A 23,090-nucleotide genomic window follows, 5' to 3' on the forward strand; every position below is an offset into this window, starting at 1 on the left:
ATCCACCTTTCCCTTCAGCTCAGAGGGAAGAAATCTGCAAATGGAAACCAAAGCTGGAAACCAAAAGCGGTCAGACTCCAGGGGAGGAAAAAAGTCATCTCTCATGATCAACAGAAATAAAAACACCCTGCTTGTTCACAATGAATCTAGGGGCAGCAGTTGCTGCAGAGTAGCCCATTAAACCGTGCCACAGCACTCTGGGGACCGGAAAATGGGGCGTGCATGTTAATATTTAGGGAAACGGTCACATTCCAGTGCAAAGCTGCTCAGAATTCAAAGTTTGCCACACTTCATGGCACAGGCACCCCCTGAAATTTTTCACCTGGGGCGCACTCACCCTGCAGTGGTGGCGGGGCCTGACTCCCCACTCTGGTCATCATGACCCAGCACGCAAGATCGCAGGGCCACTCACCAAAATTTGACCTGGCAACTCTGTCTTGATGGAGGAGCTTCAGAGCCAAACCCGAGTGGCACTGAGGCACTGCACAATGGGTCACAATGCCACTCGGTTTGGGGGCCCCCTCAAATGGGAGCCTGGGGCAAACTGCCCTTTTGGACCCACCCTCTGGGCAGCCATGTCCCCTGCCAAGGGTATGCACTGTGCGTAACGTGTGTATGGCTGCGGGCGCCACTGCTTCATTACAGACTGCAGGAATTGACTCATTTTTGTGCTGAACGATGTCTATTTCCCAGGACAGGGGGCTGGTTTCACTTCCAAATTTAAAATGAGGCTGCTGGACCCAGACAGACCCTGTGGTTCTCGCTCACTCCCTAGCTCCCAGCCCGTGCTGTCTAGTGTCACAGGCTCTCCCTAGGTCCCGGCCTGGATTACACAGCTGACTGCGCTCCACTTACCGAGTTCCCATTCTGCACACTGTTCACTGTCCGTGTGAATCGGATCACTGGGCTGTCCCCGTGCCCCTGTGGCCAGGCAGGCAGGGCTGCTGGTGGTGGGTTGGCTTCCTGCAGTGGGGCGGGATGGACGAACAGCACACTGCCCTGCGGCCTGGGGCCATCATTATTATGCGAGGTCTGGCCTTGGGGCAAAGTTCCCTCTCCCTGGCTCCTGACCCCAGAGATCTGTGGTCTCATCAGGCTCCCACCCGGGGGCTTCTCCTGATCCACGGGGCTCAGCGGCATTTTGGCCCCGTTGGCTGCAAACACCTGGAAGGAGGAGAGAAGGAAGAATTTTGCAAGGCTGCGTTAATTATGGAGAGCAGGAAGGGAGAAGAATTAGCCCCAGGTACTCAGCCACCCCATCAAGCAGCGTTCCTCTCCCCAGGAGACTTCACATGCCCAGGTTGGAACCCAGGAAGGCCCAGTGCCAGGGTACAGTACCTTCTGCCTAGAGAACTGTAAATGGTTGCTGCCCAGCACCGGGGGCTGTTCCTTCAATGCCTGGAGCTGCTGTTGCCCCTTCACAGGTCCCACTTCCTTGAAACTTGGCATCTTCTGCAGAGCTTCCTTGAGCTGCCTGAACTCCTCCATCTGGGTCTGGGGCAATGAGAAGGGCAAATAAACACTCAGGTGACAAAGGGTTAATATTTCCCCGCTGGGAAAAGACATCACTACAGAGTCCTGCTCTCCTCTAGGCTGGGGCGGGGCGTTCATGTGCAAGAAGGAGCTGGAGAGAATTCACATCTATTGTCCAGCACCACCCCATCACTGACTGCAGCAAGCCCCCAAGAAGAGCTAGTCTCCGCCACGGTCATTCTCCCATCTGTCCCGACTGCACGGATGTCCCGCATTTCAGACTCAGTTTTTCCCTACCCCAGCAAGCCTGATGGCGTCCAGCTTTTACCATCCGTTTTTTACATTGGAAATGCTGACCCATGCAACCGACTTTTCAAACAGTGCTATTCACAGCCTATGTTGCAGAATGGATTCCTTCTGCACTTACACCTCTGGTTTTCTGGTCCCTTTCATTCTGGGTCACACGTACATATGTATGTTCGGGTCAAGGCTCTTTTCCATGGAGCCATTTCTCAGTGGATGAGTTCATCTCAGAGGGATTGACAATAATTGGCTTAATTCTACTTGACAATTCAATTTACTTCAATGAAAATGGATTCCCCTGGACTCCAAGGCAAATGTAACACTTTTCTCTTTGCTGCGGCTTATCAGCTCATTTCCTCCCTCCCCACCCTAGAAAGCAAAAGGGCTTGAAAAAGCCTTTCAGGAGGGGCTTGGCATGCCTCTCCGTTTTATTCATAGGGAAGTCTGCGTGGGAGGAAGGGAGGGGAATTCTTTTCATCTGATTGCCAAACCGGAGTTGGGCGATAAGTCTTCCAAGCAGAGAGGAAAGTTTGGGAGGAAACTTCCTTGAGCAGAGGTTGTTGATTTCAAGTCTCTCCTTTGCGATCATATTTTGCTTTGACCTCAGGGGTGGCAGTGGTGGTTGTTTAAGAACAGACAAGGCAGCACGGGAAAGGAGGTAGGGAATGGGTTGTGGGACACAGAGGATCAGCCCAGCTGGTAGGAGATTAGCTAGATTAGAACAAACCAGAGAGATTTCATTCTAGTAAACCCGGCACAGACTGATTCACTCTGCAAGGCCTTGGGTGAGAGTCATTTCGCCCCTCTGTGCTTCACTTCACCCATCTGTACTATCAGAACACCAGCTAGTCAATGCTCCTGTCAATTTACTAAGGCATGCCAAGTGCCTTGCAGTCCTTGGATAAAGAACACGCTCCGTAAATTCCCTTTGCATGAACACTCACCTGTCATCTGCAGCAGGAAGGCAAGATTGGTGCAGATCAGCACCGCACTGATAGCGAGAATTGCTGGCTGATGCAGGAATCTGCTTGCTTAGCTACCAAGAGTGAAATCCTGGCCCCAGTGAAGTCAATGGCAACCTAAATTCAACCCCCTTGTGCATGATTATGATAGTCTTTTACTGTGTGATCACAAACTCTTTTTTCCACAGGACACAGCACAAGGGAGTGAAATAAGATAACACAAGCAGCCTTAGTTCTGGCATTTCCTAATTTCCAAGTACTTGACTTTGTACCCATAATAATCTTTTAACATGTTTTTTTAAATGTCAGAGAGAAAGGGTTTGTGTGTGAGAGAGAGTGTGTGTGAGATACACACACACAAAATACACTTCATTTTCCTAACTGCTTTGCTCTAATATCCCCAGCACAGAATCCACGAAAGAGCATTTGAGAGGTGCTTAGCTAAAGAATTATTCACCCTTGATCCTGCATTCGCTGCCAAGGTGCAAATGCTCTCAGCACTTAGTGAGCCAGACAAGAATATTTTAGCTACAAGGGTGTCTGGTAACGGACATGGAGCCTCTCACCGGTAGCGCTTCGGGTTTTGACCGAGGCTGCCCCTGAAAACCTGCCACCCTCCAACAGCTGTTCAATGGCCTATACGAGCTGGCTTGGTCTCAATCTGCTTTGTAGAGGACAGGTGCCCACATCACTAAATCCACATTTGAGGCTATTTCTGAGAGTTTTGGTAAAGAGGCCAAAATGATGCAAAGCTGAGCTGCATTTCAATCTGCAGTAAGGGTGCTGTCAGGTAGGGCGGGGGCACATGTCTGGAGCCGCTTGCATCACCTGCTGGTTTTGGTGCTGGTTAAGGATGCTGGCCTATTTGAATCTCGGGCGGGAGGGTCTAGGCCCACCCAAAACTAAAGCCCTGCCCCCAAACTGAGGGAGGGGCACCAGCACCAGGACCCAGCTGATTTCTCAGAATAACAGGCATAGGAGTGAGGGTCAATACAAGGGCACCAGCTGGAGACACCAGGCAGAAGATGCCGGACAACGCCCACCACTCCCTGAAGGAAGGAGCGGATGCTGTCCAGAATTTGTGAAACAGTGAGGGACAGAAGTAGGCCCCAGTGGAGGGTGCTGGATTGACTGAGGTCCTTTATTTATTGGGCACATCACGGACCGGGCCTGTGCGAGCCGTCCCACCAACCTGCCTCAGCCATGAGGAGGAAGGGAAAGGCAGTTCAACCACCAGGCTAGTCTCCGAGTACGTTGGTGGTTGTTTGGGCACCTGCCCATGGGGAAATTTACTCAGCTACCCCCTCATCCATCCAATTAAATGTCACATGGGCCAGCAAACAGCTGTCACAGAGCGACTGCGTTCAGATCCAGAGACCTGGACTTGAGCCAACAACCGGCGCTGGATTCAGGGAACTAACCTGAAGTGATGAACTCTTCATGATGTTGGCACTCCCTGGAGCCATCCAGAGCAGAGCAGGCCAGGAAACAAGAACAGTGTTGCAAATAAGGGGAAGAAAAATCCCCTCCCCTCCAGCCCTTAGCACCCCCGGCGCCTGGCTCAGGGGAAGGATTGGCTGTCAGCCGCATCCAGCCACAGCCAGCTCCCCGCTTCTGAGCTTAGCGCACAGCCCAGGAGAGCGTGACAGCAGGCTGTTAATTAGCAACAGAACACGTTAATCCAGCCGGTGACATGACTTCAGAAAATATATTGACAAAGCAGCTGGAGGGTCTGGCTCATTTCGAGGGCCTCAGAAAGACACTGATCTCCCCCTCAGTCTCTCCTGTCCCTCGGTAATCTGCAAAGTCCCAGCTTTGTCCGGTTTGCGCAGTGCCGCACCAGAAACGCAGTGCCTGCCCGTAATGGGGGCCCCGTGGCCCCCAGCCCTGTCTTGGAGCAGTGGGACTCCTGCAATGTGCTGGGATTCAGGGGCCGTGTTGATCGCAAGTGCCTCTCCAGGAAACCTGCATGCGTTACGTGCTCCTTGCGCTTCAGGCCTCCCTCTCTGCCCCCCGCCTCAAAAACTCAACCCCCGCTCGGCAGCTTTTACAGCTGAACAAGGACATGTTGTTGGTGTCGCTCTTAGGAACCCTTCCAAGGCCTCCCCCTCTGCAAAAGCATCAGCGCACGAAGCAGCCAGAGAACCATTTTCTACCGTTTGCGAGTGCCTATTTGTATTCCCAAGCGAGTCCCCGTCTCAACCAGGCAGGACTGCCCTGCACTATTTCTCTCTGCAATTAATTGGATAGCCGTCGGCAGAAGGTGACTGAACACCACTCGGGATGGAAACGTTCCTGAGATCTGGGTTTAATGACACACGCTGGTTATTGCGGGAGGAATTAACCCACAGAGAGGTTGGTTAATGCTTACTACTGTCTCAGTCATGCAGCAGGGATCATTGTGACTCCAAGGGCTGGGCCCAGCCCAGTGCTCGGAGAGGTTTACGGGTCCTGAAAGCATCTGTCCTGCTCCACCAACCAAAGCACCTTTGCAGCCATCTCAGCCGGAGACATTCAGCAGCCGCCTGTATTTGTCATTTGTTGTTTGCATGATGGTCGTGTCTATGGACCTCAGTTAGGGATCCAGGCTCCCCATCATGATATGCCTCACACAAACACCTAATGAAAACACAAGTCCCCGAAGAGCTGCTTGCATCAAGAACTAGGATTAGCAGTGGAGACTTCAGACCATTTGAGAACAGGGGCTCAGAGGATTTTAGCAAAGATATGTTGGAACTCCAGTGGCTGGGGAGGAAGCAAGCTGCTAATCAGAATGGCGTGATCTCACGGTCAGTGGTCTCACACTCTGCTACCACCTTTTAAGAGTGCAGAACAGTTGTCCCTAATACTAGGGGACCCAAAACCTTGCCAGGACCATACTGGTCTCTTAGTCTAGCATAGCGATGGGCCTCAGCCCCAAAGCTCAGATCCAGATTTCTCCCCAGCTCAGGGTTTTTGTTCATCCTCTTACAAGCAGATGTTCCTGAATCTCTTCCTCCCCAAAGCCAAGGGTTTTGATTCCCGTTCTAGTAGCATGATAGTCTTGGGACTCATTCTGGGCCTAACAGAACAAGTCCCAGATCAGTGTAACCTTTGATCTCTGGGAGGATATTGGGGTTGGGTCAGTTTGGGATAAGCAGAATTAAAAGATGTCAGGGGAAAATGTCCGTACAACCAACCCCACAAAGCCCCTGCAGGAACACAGGCTGCAAAGCTCTTTCCAAAGGATTCAGACTGAAAAAAGCAGATCATGGAGGACATAATACAGAGAGCTGAGTGCTAGAGGTAAGTAGATCTTTGGGGGACTTGCCAGACACTTTTGGATGGTTTGAATTAAAACCACACCGTCTGCTTCCCTTGCCTAATCTGTGAATTGTGTAACTGAGACTTTTGTGCTAGAGCAGAGAGAGGAAAAACAAACAGCCGTTCCAAGTGATTTCAGTGCTGGTGAAGAGCACTGAGGGGCAGCCCTGGAGGCTGAAGGCTTCCCTTAGCGAACAAAGTGGACACAACGTGAACAGGATCAGAGCAACCTTCCCCAACACCTCCCTCCAGACCTGCCTCAACCCTCATCTTTGTGCAGAGACTGCTGAGCAGGGCACCGAGGAGAGTCAGTTGCAGCATGGGTCTTGTAACGCAGACCCCTCAGCTGAGACCATCAAGTCACTGCACACAGAGCATCAAAGGGTAACAGCTTCCAGTTGCATTGAACAGCCCACTTACAGCCGGAAGGCTGCATGTCTCACTACCATAGAACCGAGCTGGGGTGGGAGGAGGGAGGGCAGAGCTGGTCTGGACACTGGGGCTGGATATTGTCTTCCCCTCCTCAGAAGAAGAGACGAAAAGAAAATTCCGCTGGCAGGAGGCTTCCCCAATGAATGATCCATCAAGGTAGTAATGGAGCAGCAGTTCCCTTTGAAAGGCCAGGGGCTCTATTAAAAGCCTCGGAGCTGGAGGATGTGCTGCAGCCCCTCCTAGGCTGAACCCAAAAGGTAGGGCATCGGAAATGGAATGGAAGATACCTTCAAGAATCGTCTCCCGAACAAAGCTTAAATGAATACTGAACATACGAAGGGCCTGGGTTGTGGCGGATTTCCGTCCAGCTCTTAGGCACTGGAAGCAAAGAAGGTGGGTTTCTTTCTGCTGTTTAACACCAAAACGACCTCCGGAAGATGCCAGGGAGTCCTCACCCCTCGTTTTCAGATGGCCTCCCAGTCCATGCATGAAATCCAGTCGGTCCTCTCCATTCAGGTATCCCACTGGGATGGGAGAGCCAGAGTCAGGAAAGTCTATGGTGCAACTCTATGTACACCCCTGACTCCACAGACAAGCCCCACCTGGGAGAGCCAGCCATGCCCCAGCCAGTGGAGAGCTGTTCCCTTCAGTATTCCCTAGGGCTCTGGCTAATTAAAGCACTCCAAGGATGATGCTCCCGTCACTTCAGTTCAGAGTTTATTCCCCGGGGGGATATTTTTCATTCTTGGGATGCTCTGCTCACATTTCCCTGTGTTCAGCTTCATCCAGACCTCCTGTGACCGCCCCTAAATAAATCCCCTCCCTTCCTAGTATCACACACTTCAAATGAGACCACTGCTCAGCCCCCCCCCAGCACCTTCTCAAAGCACTCTGCAAGCACAACACTTTAGAAAGTCACTAGTGCTGGTCAAGAGGCCAGGGCACAAACCAACAACAGTGGAAAGCCCTGGGAAACCTTAAGGTCAGGAGATTCCTTATCTCATCTCAGCCGGCAGCAAAGCCCAGTCTCCGATTTAAGGTCATTGTGCGCTGAGTCACTAGACCAAACGGCTTTACAAGCACAAGGCCTCTTGCCATTAGTCCCTCTGCAACTAGGAAGCCCTATCCAGTTGGTGTGTTTGCTCTAAGCCGGTTATAAACACCATTCACCTGACTTCAGGACCAGGCCATTGTGTTCTGGCTACCTTGTTAACAGCATCTATTACCTGAGCATCAAGCAGCTGAGAGTGGACATCCTGGTGGGCCTGCCGGAGAAGCTTGCTCTCCTCTCGGAGTTTGAAGATGGTATCTGTGAGAGGAGAGAGAGAACACAGGTGAACACAACGGTTCGGCTAAGCGCGGCTCCTCGCTCGCATCCCGTTCACTCACATGGAAACGCCGGGGCTCTCAAAGCACGAGGAAGAGCAGGTGGCACGACTGGAGCATCCTCTCAGATACAAGCCACCGGCCCCCCCGTCAACCCAAGTAACTCCCTGCTCTAGAGAGGGACCTAAACACCAGATGGCAGCCGGGGGTGGTCAGGGGCCGTCGTCATTTTTATGCCCTTTGCTGGTCAGAATAAGAGGTTTTCCTTCACTTGCAGCTCAGCTATTCTCCTGCCGTTTATTGGCAGGCAGGCAGTCATGCCAGAGCCCCTACTCTGGAAGGGGGGCGCTTCAGGCAGGGCATCTGTGACAGAGTACGGCCAACCCTCAACCACATACAGCAACTGCAGAGCGCATCAGACCAGGGGGCCAATCCAGCACAGCTTCCCGTCTCCTGTCTCTCAGACTGCTTCAAAGGATGGTGCAAGAAAGCCTGGAGAAGGCAGTTCTAGGTTAACCCGGCCATTGGGAAAGTTACTTCCTAACCTGTTCAGCGGCTGGCTTATGCCCTGAAGCATCAGGGTTGTACTCCTTGCAAACTCTTCGTATCCTCACGAATGCATGAAAGGCTACGCACCAATTCTGACATACCGCATTGCACTGAATACAAGAATGGACTCTGTATCCCCAAGGGAAGAGACAGACTGTGCCAACCTTATTTTGGGCTCTGCCTGAGGCTGTATTAAAACACCACTAGAATCTCAAACCTGCACTGGTGTGTATTTTAGCCTGCAAATAGATCGGAGGGACCTCATGGCAAGCGAGAGTGTGGTATTTTCACTCCCCATACAGCCACTGGGAGTGGCTGGGACATTACACATATTGACTCTATTTCCCCATGTTAGGTATCCTCACACCTTCTGGTCAACTGTCTAAATGGGCCACCTTGATTACCACTACAAATGTTTTTTTCTCCTGCTGATAATAGCTCATCTTAACTAATTAGCCTCTTACAGTTTGTATGGCAACTTCCACCTTCTCTGTATGTATGTATGTATGTATATCTTCTTACTATATGTTCCATTCTATGCATCCGATGAAGTGGGCTGTAGCCCTCGAAAGCTTATGCTCTAATAAATTTGTTAGTCTCCAAGGTGCCACAAGTACTCCTTTTCTTTTGGAGGATACAGACTAACACAGCTGCTACTCTGAAACCTAATTACAATGGTGTCTCTATTCACTGTGCATGTCACTCCCGAGGGGGGGAGGGTCTCATAGCCTGGGTCCAGCGGTTTTTCTAGCCCTGCAGTCTGTGCCCAAGTCAGCTGACACGGGCCAGCCCTGGGTGGTTTATTGCAGCGTGGACATACCCAGCAGGGCCAAGATGTCACCTTTTGTCTTTAGAGCTTTTCTCTAGTGCAAGTTCAAACCTGGTCAAATCTGCAGAAAGCAGAGGGGTAGCTCCACATGGCGGGAGAAATCCAAACCGCATGGATTAGAGCAAGGGCTTGTACGGGGGAGACCTGGTGTTACTACACATAAAGTCCTATAACGAGGGAGTGGAAAAAAACAGCAGGGAACATAAAGTGGGGGTACGCGTGGGGGCCTGGGAGAGAAGCAGACCCCAGCTCGCTCAGCAGTATTTGCAAGCCTCAGAGGTCTTTGAAGAATCAGTATACAGCGATCCATGGATCACAAAGTGCTCTACAAAAGTGGGTAGTATCTCCATGCTACCAGCTGGGAGGCAGAGACACAAAGCAGTAAAGTGACCAGTGACACAAATGAGCAAGAGCCGAGAACACAACCCAGCTGCCTTGCCGGCAATCACCCGTTCTAACCATCTCCCTGGCCCAAGAGTGGGTAATTCTCGACACAACACCTGGTAAGAACCTGGTAAGAACCACCTGGTTTCCAGCTGCTCTGATGCCTCCTTTATTTTCAATGACAGAGGGATCTCTTAACCTATTTCATTGACCGGGGTTTCAGCCACCACCTTCCCACAAAAGAAAGATTTACCAGCCAGCTTAGAGTTAATAATGCAGGAATGGTATCGTACCAAGTGAATGAGCAGCCGGGAAGATGGGCACTGAATGTCCATTATCTCAGGCTGAAGTCAGACTCCTTGAATAGATTTTTTCCCGCCCCTAAGTGTTTTTTCTGAGCTTTATTCCCCCTTTGCTTTGATAAAAATCATTTTCCTCGCTGTTTTTCGCTGTGTGTTTCCAAGAGAGAGATGGAATCAAATATTTGGGTAATCTGTTTAGCTTGCACGTAGGGTTTATTTTTCCGCCCTAGCAGCATTACTCAAATATTAGTAAAAAAAAAACAAAAACCCATCAGCAGCTTTCACTCTCTCAGACCCAATCCAGGGGCTAGAAATGAACCTCGAAAATCTCACGATCTCAATAAAAACTGAACTAAATAGACATGCTCTGCAGGAATTAGAGGTATCAGCATTCCCTGCAGCAATTTTTGCCATTAGAAGAGTTTTATGTACGCTTACCGCAAATTAAAAAGGGAGGGTTAAATTTACTCCAAAATGTACCTTATATACTCGTTCATAAGCCGAATATTTTTGGTAAAAAAGGGACGCATCAAAGAGCAGGGGTCGGCTTATAAACAGGCCTACACCAAAATTTGATGATTTTAAACTCTATGAAATCATTGAATTGAATATCTAATACATTGTCATTTTGTTTTCCTGGAGCGTCTGCAGGTATGGAGCTCCTCAGTTCGCCGTTCCCAGCCAATGGGAGCTGCGGGAAGTGGCACGCTGAGGGGCTCCGTGCCTGTGAACACTCCAAGTAAACAAAACCTCCCGACCTGCCAGCGGCTTACCCTGACGGGCTGGGAGCCAAAGTTTTCCAACCCCTGAAATATAGGGTTGGCTTATGAAAGGGTCATACAGTTTTTACTGTTTTTACCTATCCACCTTGGGGGGTTGGCTTATAAATGAACGGGCTAATGAACGAGTATATAGGTAGGTAGAATTTACGAGACCTAGTATCCGAGCACCTCTGTGTACCAAGAGAATTAGTTTGGTGGAGTTTGTGATGGAGAGGTGTGCCAGAAGGATACGTCCTTCTTATCCGTGATATAGACAATGGAGTAACTGCCACAGTCAAAACCAAATGGAGCTGCAGCAGAGAGTTTCCAGTAAATGTTGGCCTGCATTGCGGATCCACTTTTTTTGCGCACTTGTCTTGGATGTGATAAACGAGAATATCCGAAGGGAGCCACCTTGGAATAAACGGTTCGCTGGTGACTTTGTGATATGTATGGCGACCCGGCAAACCAACTCTGAACAGCTGCAACAGAGTGAAAGTTGAGTGAACGCTGGTAAGACTGAGGTGATGAAAGCTGAAGGAGGACGACACACCATAAAAAGAAATCACAGGCAGACGGCTTAGAGAGTGAAAGAATACCTAGGATCAGTGGTTGCGGACAATGGTGCCCCCCAGCATCGCGCAAAAGCTGCTTCGTGCAAATGGTGGGATTTGACCCACCTGTGATGAAAAGATGCCAGTAAAGTTAAAAGGAAGAGAACATAAAACCATAATTCAACCTACCCTAATGTACGGAACAAAGACTTGGCCAGCCACATGAAAATAAATCTGAATGCTCTCCATCACAGAGAAGGTGGTGTTGAGATGGTCAAATGTGACAGAAAATGAAATGAAATTATAAGGGGCCTAAGATTGGATTGCCCCAACTGAAGACAAGTTGAGGGAGATAAGGCTACATTGGAATGGACATGTCCAGCAGAGATCTGAGACTCATAGCGATAGACCAGCCCCTGCAATAAACATGGATGGAAGATGACCAAGGCAGAGGCCAAAGACTTGGTACAGGGACCAGATATCAGCAGACCTTACAGAGACCAATTTGCAAGACAGCCAAGTGTACAATCATGAGTTTTGGAAAAACTCTATAAAAGTCGGCAACCCCAAACAGGGAAGTGGCAAGAAAGACGATGACAATGACTTAGCAAGGTTAAAATAGCCTGATCCCTTGGCCCTGTGCCATAAGCCACAGGGCAAAGGCTCCATCTAGCTGGCTTTTTGAAGTGTTCTTTACACATGTGCTGAGCAGACCCCTTCTGAAGGACATGAGTGTTATACTGTGTACAACATCCCAGAACCAAACTCAGCACATGCAGTTCATCAAACCGCCAATTGTGAAGCAAGAGATGGGAAACTGGAGTCGGGAGAGAAAGAACACGGGGGCTCAGCCTTCAGCTCCTCAGAGGAGAACAGTGAGGCGAGAATTCAGATGTTGATACGCAGACGGTGCTCAGAGAAAGTAGGTACACACAGGTGTACTGTGGGACACAGGCATGGAGAATCCCAGCTAGACCCTGCCCCAGTGTGTTCCTATCCTTCTGCTCCAGCAGAAGCTCATGCCACGTGGGCAACACACTGGCTAGCACAATAGCACTTCAGAGCCTCCGATTTTGGATTTGGACAACCCTTAGGATCCTCCAGAGCAAGCCATTCCCTTCCGCTGTGAGAGTGTCTCACCATGCAGCACCATGAGGACTCTGGGTAACAGAACAAGGGCCCAGATACCATGGTGAGGGGTGTGGTAGCAATACCTAGACCCAAAGAGGGAGGTGTGGAATTTCAGTACTGTCCTGCCCACTCCAGGCAGTTTGAAAACTTCACTGCCACAGAGGCCATGTGCCTTCCATGCAACTTGTGCTGAACTTAAAACACTCACCACTTAGGCTAGTGGGGCCACCCTTGGGCAGAATTCTACTCAGAAGACCCTTAACTGGGCTTCCCTACGATTCGCTTGAAGCTTAGTCAGTGCTCATGATTGATGCTGGGAGACATGGTTCACCCAAAACTTCCCTCCCACCCCTGTGAAAAATGCAGATGTGGCGACGCCGAAACATTTTGTGATTCTGTATCCGTTTCACCAAATGGTTCGTGTAAAAACAAACAAAAAACCAAAACCCACCCCAAATTAAGAAAGTCAAAACTCCTTTTCGGGTTTGAGACTTCAACTTTCATTCGTTTTAAAAAGGCGTAAAACCCACTGAAAAATCGAGACCAAGCCTTTTGCTTCGGGTCGCATGACACATCGTGTTCGACCCAAAACACATTTTGGAAACTGCCAGCGAGCCAGAAACTGTTCTTCGCCCAGCTCTGCGGGTGAGAATCCTGGGGCCAACAGCTTCTGTTTACCCACAGGACAGTTTCTGCATGGCTGGCAGCAAGGCAAGCTTCCCCACGGTCCCATGCCAACAGGATGCATCCCGAACCGCCTGCGGTGAGAGGCAGTTCGTGGAGCCTGAACTCTTCAGGCCTTGGCCTCTTGGCTCAGACTGCCAATGGGGACGGTGCACGCTATGGACACTGGGAACCAGACTGAGACCCAAACTCACTCAATATAGACCATTAAACAGCTTTCTGTCTCTACTGACCCAGCCTCCCTCCCCTGCCTCTCTCATACACGCATGCCCAACTAGCCTGTACTCTGTTCAGGATCCTTCTGGCGTTTGCGGAAGGGAACGAGCAGGAGCTCACAGGCGGAAGGGCTCCCTCTCCCACACCCGCGCCATCCGTCGCGCCTTCTGCTCCCAGCGGCCCAGCTCCCCGCCGCGCTCACCCTGCAAGCCCGTGACTTCACTCTCCTTCTCCCGCTGCAGCTGGGCGTATTTCTGGCTGTGGGTCTCCACCGTCTTGCGATGCTCTAGTTTCAAGCTGTTCTGCTGTAGCTGCAGGTCAAGCAGCTGTTTCTTGACATCTTCGTGCTGGTTCTGAACAGGAGGGGGGGGAAAAAAAAAAGCAACACTCAGGGTTGGTGCAAATCCCCCCCCGCGCAGCTGTTTGATCCCCTCCGCTGGGACGTTTCCAACGCACTGCCAGCGCACGCAGTTGCAGTCCCACCTCTATCACACCTCTCCAGTACAGGGCCCTCTCTGCAGCCCATCTCCGCCTCACGCCCCCGTCTCCAAAGTCCCCCTGGCACCCAGGAATAGAGTCGAAGCCAAAAGTCCATTCCACGCTTGTATTTCCCCTGGCCCTCTCCCCACCTAGACACGTGCTAGAGTAGTTTACAGAGTAACAGCCCCATGCCCTGCAATAGCCACACCGGACGCTGAAGTGCCCTCAGCTCCACTACGCAGTGCTATTTCCTGGCCTATTTCCAGTGCTGACCACCCAGACAGCATTATTTTAGTGCATTCTCACCAGGCTGGACTGATTCGTAGATATTAAGGTCAGAAGGGACCATTATGATCGCCTAGTCTGATCTCCTGCACAATGCGGGCCACAGAATCTCACCCACCCACTCCTGGCAGGCATCTGTTCTGTCCCCGGACGCAAGCGTCACCCACACCCTCTACTTTACACACATGCCCTGGAGCTGGAGGGACACCTGTCCAGGCGAGAGGGTTGAGTCTCCATGCGCCACACAATCCCGGCCTCTTGGCTGAGGCTGTGAAGGCCAGTCAGTCAGTCAGAGCCACTCACGGCGGTGGGTGTCAGGCTGTCAAAGCATTTCCGACGGGATCTGGGACTGTGACCCACCTGCTTGTTTCATTCAGCCCTCTGATGTGTTCCAACCGCCAAGTAACGCTGCCCCGGGTGATGCTTAGGGCCATGAAGTTCCCATATGGGACTAGGAACTCCTGAGAGCTCGGGATGTGGGATTTGGATCCAGGCTTTTGGCTCATACCCATTATGAAAACGGCAGCAAGCCACAAAACTGCCTGGCCCTTTAAGCCCAGAAAACTTCATATTACTGCCAACGAAAGCAGGCCACCTCCTGCACTTCCCACTGTCATCTCACTGGAGGCTGATAGAGGGGAGGAGAGGGGATGTGGAGATCTATTTTCAGGGATTCTTTGCCCTCTTTTTCCCCCGGGGTAGAGAGTGGAGGCTTCCTCTTGAAGTTGGTTCCTGTAGTGAGGTGCCAAAAAATTCCAGACACATCAAGGAGAGAGTTCACTGAGGGAGGGATTTGGGGGAGGAGGGACCTGAGAAGGCAAGGAAAAAAAGCTTCTCGGTTCCGAGTAACAGTACGGGGAAGAAAGAACTGGAGACTCTCCATGGAAGCCACCCATCCTAGCGCAGCGCATGGTGCACGTTAACCAGGAGGGAATGCTGTTACTTGTCCCAAAGTCTCCAACCGGCCGATGGATTTAGCATGTGTTTTCTTGAGATGCTCCTCACCCCACGTGGCCTCCTGCTGCGTTACGTTTTCATTGCTCTGGCACATGGTTCTGGATTTCGCCCAACGACCATGACCTTCCCTCACCATATGCATGTGGCACACTGCGGCAATCCAGACGTCCTTTCCAGAGCTCCTGCCACACTGCGGGACGTTACACGGAAAGACAAAAGAGGTTTCCATGGTGTGTGTAGTTTGATCTGCTAAGCCAAGTTTCCTGAGTCCTGCACCTTTAAACAGGACCAAATTCCCCTTCCTGCCGCCATTTTGTGTCCCGACGTTGCCTGCCAAGCACACACACACTGAGCTCTTGCATGGGGAATCTACCTTTGTTCTCTCTTTTGGGTTTGTCTTCTGAAAACCTGCTAGCTGCTTTCCCCCACTGCACCAAACTGCTAGAGAACCCCTTGCGGGGACCCCCTCCCCACTAGTACAGACGGCTCGGAGCCGGAGGAAGTCCCACATCTGCTGCCTCAATCTGACCCATGGGGGACATGTACGGCCAACAGGCCACATATCAGCTCTGCTCCAGACAAAGGCGAGGGCACTGGGACCAGGGGTCCTAATGAGACTCATGGGCTGAGCTCAGAGGGAGTGGAGTTTCAAAAATGCAGGGTGAATAATTTGAAAACAGACTCCGTCTCCCTGCCCTCCCCACACTAGAGAACAAAACATGTGGAGACATCCTTTTGCTCAAACCCAATGAACCAGAATTCACCTCCTTTTGGTTTCCCATAGTAACCCATGGAGTCCTTCCACACTTAGTTTGCCAGCACCAATTACATATATAAATCGACCGGCTCGCAGGTGAACTCCTGGCCTTTCAATACAATAACTCTGCAGGGCTGCAGCAATCATTCCAATTTGTTTCCCTTAAATGATTTTTTTAAAATGCCATCAGTGCTTGGAGTCATCCTCACGGCTTCATGTAACAATGGGACGTACTTTTATGGGGCCTTCAGATCTGTGGGAAGTCCATAGCACAAACCGTCTCCTGCTGTACAATCTTACTCAGAGCAATAAGGTAAAGAGAGAGACGCCAGGGAGGTCCTCACGTACATATAGTACGGATGAAAATAGTATCCCAGGATCCACAGAGTTGTCCCAATGCTGATTTAGGATTTGTACCGCAGTAGCACCTGGAGGCGCCAGTTGAGATCTGAACCCCATTATGTAAGTGCTGTATAGAGAAGAGACTGTTCCTACCCCAAACAGTTACAGTCTAGACAGACCAAGGAAGGATTACGATCTCCATTTTACAGAGATAGGGAACTGAGCAAAGAAAGACTAATTGACTTGCCCAGGTCACCCAGGGAGTCTGTGGCAGGGTCAGGAACTGAACCCAGATCTCCAGAGTGGCAGGGCCTGTCTACTCTGCAAAAGAGGTGCGTCCTTAACTTGGGTTAGCGAGCTTGAGTTAAAATAGCAGTGAAGAGATGGCAACTTGGCGTTTAACCAGGATTAGCTGCTCATGTTGAGCCCCAGGCTGCTCTGTGGGCTTTAACCCGAGCTGCTGTGTCCTTACTGCTATTTTAACCCGAGTTAACCAACCTGAGTGAAAAACACATTTTTTTTTGCAGTGTAGACATACCCGTTGTCCAGCTCCTTCACCACAGGAGCATCTTTCCCAGCCTGCCATTTTAAAAAATAAGCTACAAAGAACTGTAATGGTTTGTGAACACAAGGCTTACTAGGGGTCCAAAGCAATTTAAACTTACATGCTCCAGGGGATTGGTCAGCCACAAATCAGCCTCAGGAAAAATATTCTGCTTAGAGCAAACTTAATGGTTTAAAAAGGTTTGTAACTCAAAAGTGGGAAATATCAAGAAACAGAGAAAGTGCGGCAGCGAGGTTAAATAACTTGCCTGAGACCTCAGTCAATGTTAGGGAGAGAAGCCAGGAGTCTTGGCTGCCATTCTACCCTTTACAAGTACACCGAGTATTCACACACTGCAGTGTACCAAGCCAGAAGTCTGGCATACACGGCACCTGGTTCATTTTATGAGCGCAGGAGGACTTCTCAAGTCACAGGAGCAGCCTGGAAGTGGGTCCCCCAATAGCTCCAACAGGGTTGCAGCGTCCATAGCTTCTGGAGGATTCTCTGCACCTCAAAGTCTTTAAACCACGATTTGAGGACTTCAACAGCTCAGACATAAGTTAGGGGTTTGTTACAGGAGCTGGTGGGTGAGACTCCGTGGCCTGCGTTGTGCAGGAGGTCAGACTAGACGATCATAATGGTCCCTTCTGACCTTAAAGTCTATGAATCTAAAAGCAACTGCATGAGTGAGTATGACATGCTCCAATGTGTGGAAAAAGGCATCGAGCATAAACTCAGCAAGAGAGATAGACGCCAGTGGCAAGTTTGGAGCCAGAGACAGAAGGTCTGACCACTGCTTTCGGCTTCAGGTTTGTCCTATAGACAAAAATACAGGAACAAGTTTAAATCTGGAGAATGACCCAATGCCACTTGTTGCAGAAGCATGACCACCACCGTCCTGGTTGTGAGCAGGAATTGAGTCATGACACTCTGCAATTTGAGAGAAAGTCTAGTAACTGAGAACTATAACAGACTCCTCTCTGCTGTGGAATGGCCACACGCCGGGTTGAGAACACACGGAATAGTGCATTGCACCAAGAACAGAGAAAGTGATGTACTGCAAGCAAGCTCACATTTCACATTAATGAGAATTACTTAGCACTTTTAGCTGCAATCCTTCTCTAATACATTTCACAGTGGACTCACATAGGTCCCTTTTTAATGTGATTTCAGCCAAATATAGTTTTAGATTACTTTCTTACATTAAAATAATTGATTGACTTAATATAAAACTAAATTTTTACTATTAATTTTTATTAAATTTAATTTAAAAAGGAATTCGTGAAGAGATGCATCTTGAATTAAATTACACTGATATTGCATTAGCCTTGGATCAATTTTTCTTATTTATTTATTTTAAACATAGTGGGTTGCAGAGCAAGTTTTGTGCTCAGTTTTTGGGTTGCTGACCAAAGACTGATTTTAAAGATCTGACCTGTGGGAAGGATGGTCCAGTGGTTAGAGCACTAGCTGGCAGCCAGGGTTCAATTCCCAGCCCTGCCAGACTTCCTGTGTGACCTGAGGAAACTCACTTAGTTTTCTTGTGCCTCAGTTTCCCACATGTAAAAAAAAAGGGGAGGGGGGAGGGGGCTAATCCATTCCTACTTCAGAGAGGTGTTGTAAAGTGCTCAGATATTATGGTAATGGAAGCCATAAAGTATTTAAGATGTATTACGGATCTATCATAAAACTTCACTCAGTGTTCCCTACATCAAGTCCTTCAATTTGCAGCTGAGCAAGAGTATATCTTTTAGAAAGACATCTAGTCTTGGAGAGGTTGAGAATCACTGATCTGCGCCATGTAGAATACAGGATAAGACCTCCACATTCACTTTCCTGCTCACAGGGTGTGCAGTGCCTGAGACCTCTCTGCCAGCTGCAATTTTAATTCTGGACAGCATCTGGAGACATGCATTACAAAATAAACAGATTTCAGAGTAACAGCCATGTTAGTCTGTATTCGCAAAAAGAAAAGGAGTACTTGTGGCACCTTAGAGACTAACCAATTTATTTGAGCATAAGCTTTCGTGAGCTACAGCTCACTTCATGTATCCAATGAAGTGAGCTGTAGCTCAAGAAAGCTTATGCTCAAATAAATTGGTTAGTCTCTAAGGTGCCACAAGTACTCCTTTTCTTTTTACAAAATAAACAGTTCTCTTGTGGCTTACAAAGCAGTTCTGCAAATATCAGTTGATAAAAACGAAGAGGTAAATAATACATGCCCTGCACCACGAGTGCTAGGAAAATGCCATTCATTGCAAGTTCCCAGTGTATGGCAATGTCAGGAGATCTTGGTCTACAAATCCCTTTCATTCGAATCCAGCTCTTTGCCTTTGCAGACAGTAAATGGTGACGATGTGCATTCTTCTGATGAACGTTTAAAAAAAAATTCAGTCTCCACTCGAGATGCAAAGAGATGAGAAATCACATCGCTGATGAGACAACAGGAATCCAGACACAGGCTTCTGCTACTTGTGGAGAAAGCCCTGCACCTTCCACCATGAGACTCATTTCCTGTTACAAATGTTTATCACACGCAGATACAGAGGGGGCAACAGCCCCTGAGTCAAGCTGGTGGCATTTCTCATATATGCGCCCTTTCCTCTAGGAAGCCAGAAGAGGGCCTCAGTTTCCCCTCAGTAGAAGGGGGGATATTGTCTACTTTGCTGGGATTCTGTGAGGTTTAATTCCCTCCCATTTGTGAAGCAGGTTGAAATCTGAAGATGGGAGGTGCAGTAACAGCACCAAGGAACATTTGTACATGCTCCCCTCTCAAACGGGAAGGCAGAGAATGTTCCAGGGTCCAGGTGGAATGGGAGGGGGGGAGTGATGGAGAGGGTCAAGCCAAGTGTAGAAAAAGACAATGGGACATTTGTCCTGGGCAAGTTCTGCTCCCAGACAGGTCTGTGCAAGACGCGACTTGTTTCACAGGAGGCCCTGCTGTGTTGTGTGCAATTCCCCCTCCTCCAATTTTGGTTCTTTTGGGCAAAATTTTGACAAAAGGCCCATTTCATATTTTTGTCTAAAAACTTGTGGAAATTTGTGTTCCCCCCCCCCCCGCCACATTTGACGCTGCAAAGCCAGATTTGTCTGACAAAGAGCTTCCGCCCCACCCCTCACTCGGCACGCAGCCCCCGGTAGAGTCCTGAACATGCTCTGGTGATGACTGTAGGATTCCCATTGTGCAGAGGTACAGATATTAAGGACTTCCCAAGATCATACAGTAAGTCACTGGTAGAAATGGGACTGCAAGCCAAGAGCCCCCAGTTCTGCCGCTCTAACCACTTGACAGCACAGTCTCCCAGCACCTGTGTGCTAGTCAAACCTTTTGTGAAAGGCGGAGAGGTTCAAAGCGAGGGGGAAATGACTGTTGCATTGTTTCCAACATGACCCCAATTGGGTCACAATAGGAGGGCAAGATCCATGGTATAACCCCGGCACAGACAGTTTTCACCAGTCAAAGAGGAGGAGTCATGCGCTGACTTACCTTCAGTATCTTATGCTGTGAACTGAGGGCCCCATATCTGTTCATAGAATCTTGCTGTAACAAAATATCATAAACACATTAGAATGCCGAAGATACAGAGGCAGATCAAAACCACGCACCAACATCTGTGTGGCTACTTAATCATCCCATTAAAAGTACCTGCAAGTCAGCGTCCATGATGTTTGGTCTCCTGTATAAGACTAAGCGTTGTATCCATTTAGCCTAAGAAGGGTCACTTCTCAGTGAGTGCTGCTAGAATGGATTAGTTTAAAATAACTAAACTACTCGTTTAGTCTGGGCAGGAAAGTTTTCCTGTCCAATAAGACTTTTTGACATTTAAAAAAAAAAAAAAATCCGATCACAAATTGGACAAAAACTTGAAAGCTTGAAAATTTTGTGAACCAAAAATCCAAAAACATCCCTTTGGTTGGGTTAATCAAAATGTTTCTTTTTGATAATTTTGAAACTTTTCATTTTGATATTGACTCATTTTTTTAGTGAAAAATTTACTTACATTTCTACGTGAAAAGTTGTTTTGAGACCAAAAAACCCTCAGAACTTTCTGGTTTGACAATACTGAAATGAGAGACTTTAGCAACCTGGAAGCTTTTTTTTTTTTTTTTTTTTAAACCAAAAGTTTTTCAGCACAGGTGTTTCATCGAACCCGCCTGTTTCACAAAAAAATATTGGTTTCAAGGAATTTTTTCCAGTTTAAAGAAAATGAAGGGTTGTATTCTGCGCTCACAGTGGTGTAAAACTGGAGTAACTCCACTGACTTCAATAGAGTTACACCAGTGTAAGTAAGATCAGAATCTGGCTCCCGAGCACATGCACTAAGATGCAGACAGGGAAGTTAATTAAAATTAAAGGGGCAGGATTCTGCTCTCATTCCTCTGGTGTAAATGCAGAGTAATTCTCGCTGACCAGTGATTCTCACCCGAGCACAATGGGCTGGAGGAGCTTTGTAAAGGAGAGAATTCCCTGGGAACTGGGATGAGGGCTCTTGTTAATGGGCTGCAGGGGAGAGACAGACAACACAAACCCTAAGGCCTCGCCTACATGCGAAAGTTACACCAATTTAACTAAAAACCAATCTTTGCGCTGGTTTTACTGCATCAGTTTAAACTCCTGGATATGGGTACAGCTACCAGTTATAAACCATGTGTTTACCGATAAACCACATATCCAGAGTATGGTTTGCACTGCTTTAAACCAACTCGATTTTAATCAAACCAGTGCAGTTAGTGTGCAGACAAGGCCCAAGACCCAGAAGGCAGGGCCCAGATTCTGTTTTTCCCTGTGAAAACTCAGAGCTTGCAGGGTGCAGGATGTGAACAAGATGCAGAATTGTGGCCTTTTCACAAGCATCTCTGCTCAGATCTGTATTTGGCAGCTTTAAGTAGCCCGGCACAGATCACAGGCAGCACCATGGAATTGCGAACTAAGCACAGTGCATAGTTGTTGCGATCTTCTAACCCACAACTCAAATTACATATTCAATAGGACCCAAAATATTACCACCAAATGAGTTTCAGGGACACAATTGCTATGGAGCTGCATAGCCATCAGTCTGTTCAGCAAGTATATCCACTATGCTAATTCCATTACTGCGTGGTATTTAGCAGTCACAGTGGAACCGATTAAATGTTCCACCTAGTCTGGCACCCAGTTTCCAGCAGTGACCAATTTCAGATGCTTCAGGGAAGGAGTAACAAGTCCTATAATCTAAAGTGAGTGAGTTACCCTAGGGATGTATTTCTTCCTGACCCCAGCCCTGAAGCATGAGGATCAAGATTCCTTGTCGTTTTCTCCCCAGTAACTGTAGATGCTCTTCACATTCACAGGAGTATCTCACCAGTACACCCTATTAACTTCTTCATTACAAGTAAATATACTATTTAACCATAAAGGTTCCCCTTTGTTTTCTGTGCTGCTGTATTCATGGCACTTGGCAAACTGCAGCGAGGATATAAATGAAGAGGGGCTCTAGCATTTGCACGTCCAGCTGTCAGGGGATTTAACACCACAAAGAGTAGTTATGGGGCTGAAAACCCTGGAATGGGACCAATCTTGCATTATTTCAGCCCCATAAATAGGGACAATAGGAAGCCTGTGAAAATCAGATGCAAACGCTGAGCTATCTGGGCTCCTAGGGACTCGAGTAATAAAGTTCTGCCTGAATTCAGCAGCACTGACACTTTCATTGCTGTTGGCCACACACCATCACATGCAGTGAACAACGGCCAACAGTTATGCAAAGCTCTCTGTTTTGCAAAGGGTCAGGGGCTATGAATATGATGACAAAGGACTCCCATCTCCATTGAAAGATGCCCTCGCCCCACCCCCGAGGGGAAAAAGACACCCCCCCTTTTAGCAGATGGGGGTTGGCAGTAAAACCTATCAACTCTGCTACGATAGGCTGAATAACTAGCAGAGCCCAACTGCCTCCATGAACAACCCCCCCCCCCGAGACGCACTGTTTTGCTCTGGCTCTCTGCACCAGGTAGCTGGTAATTTAACATGCACATTGTTAGTGACAAACACCCACCTCCCATTGGGACGGGGCTGCAGGGGGAGAGGTTGTTGCTACTCGTGATCTCCCCTGACTCAGTTCTGCTGCCGCGCTCCCACCCACAGACCAGGAGAAACCATTTACCTCCGTCGCAGGGACAGTGTCCACAGCTTCCCTGCAGTATAGTTCCTCTCTCTTCTGGGCTGTCCCTATGCTTTGTTTCTCAGGTGAATAGAATTCTGTCCAATACAAAGACAACTGGCCTTTCCTTTGCCAATAGGCAGCTGAGCAGGACTCCATGATGCCATGGAGGCTAGAAGTCCAGTCACTCAGTTTGCCATTTACAGATCTGGACCAAGAATAGGGACTTGGGCTAGCAACATCCCCAGAGAGAAACAGTTCTTTTCTCCTTCCCAACTGAGTTGAAATAGACCCTTATTCACATAAGACTAATTGTTTGTGTAGACAAGTTCACAGCAAGCTGGGGTGTGAATCTACTACACACTAATCTGTCGCG

The 23,090-nt window shown here is 48.9% G+C and overlaps 1 protein-coding gene across 2 annotated transcripts in view; it reads right to left on the minus strand.

Moving 5' to 3' along the window:
• The window catches only part of LOC102930966 (Golgi integral membrane protein 4), a 73,845-nt gene that overhangs the window by 25,936 nt on the left and 24,819 nt on the right, over positions 1-23,090 (minus strand). For both annotated transcript variants that reach the window (XM_043531492.1, XM_037881005.2), the window contains 5 exons: positions 20,062-20,115; positions 13,412-13,562; positions 7,700-7,782; positions 1,339-1,494; positions 856-1,164 (listed from right to left, as the gene is read on the minus strand). In XM_043531492.1, the coding sequence (XP_043387427.1) occupies positions 856-1,164; positions 1,339-1,494; positions 7,700-7,782; positions 13,412-13,562; positions 20,062-20,115 (753 nt within the window). The remainder of the gene's footprint in view (positions 1-855; positions 1,165-1,338; positions 1,495-7,699; positions 7,783-13,411; positions 13,563-20,061; positions 20,116-23,090) is intronic.

Source organism: Chelonia mydas, chromosome 18 (genome assembly GCF_015237465.2).
Source record: "Chelonia mydas isolate rCheMyd1 chromosome 18, rCheMyd1.pri.v2, whole genome shotgun sequence".
NCBI classification, from domain to species: Eukaryota; Metazoa; Chordata; order Testudines; family Cheloniidae; genus Chelonia; species Chelonia mydas.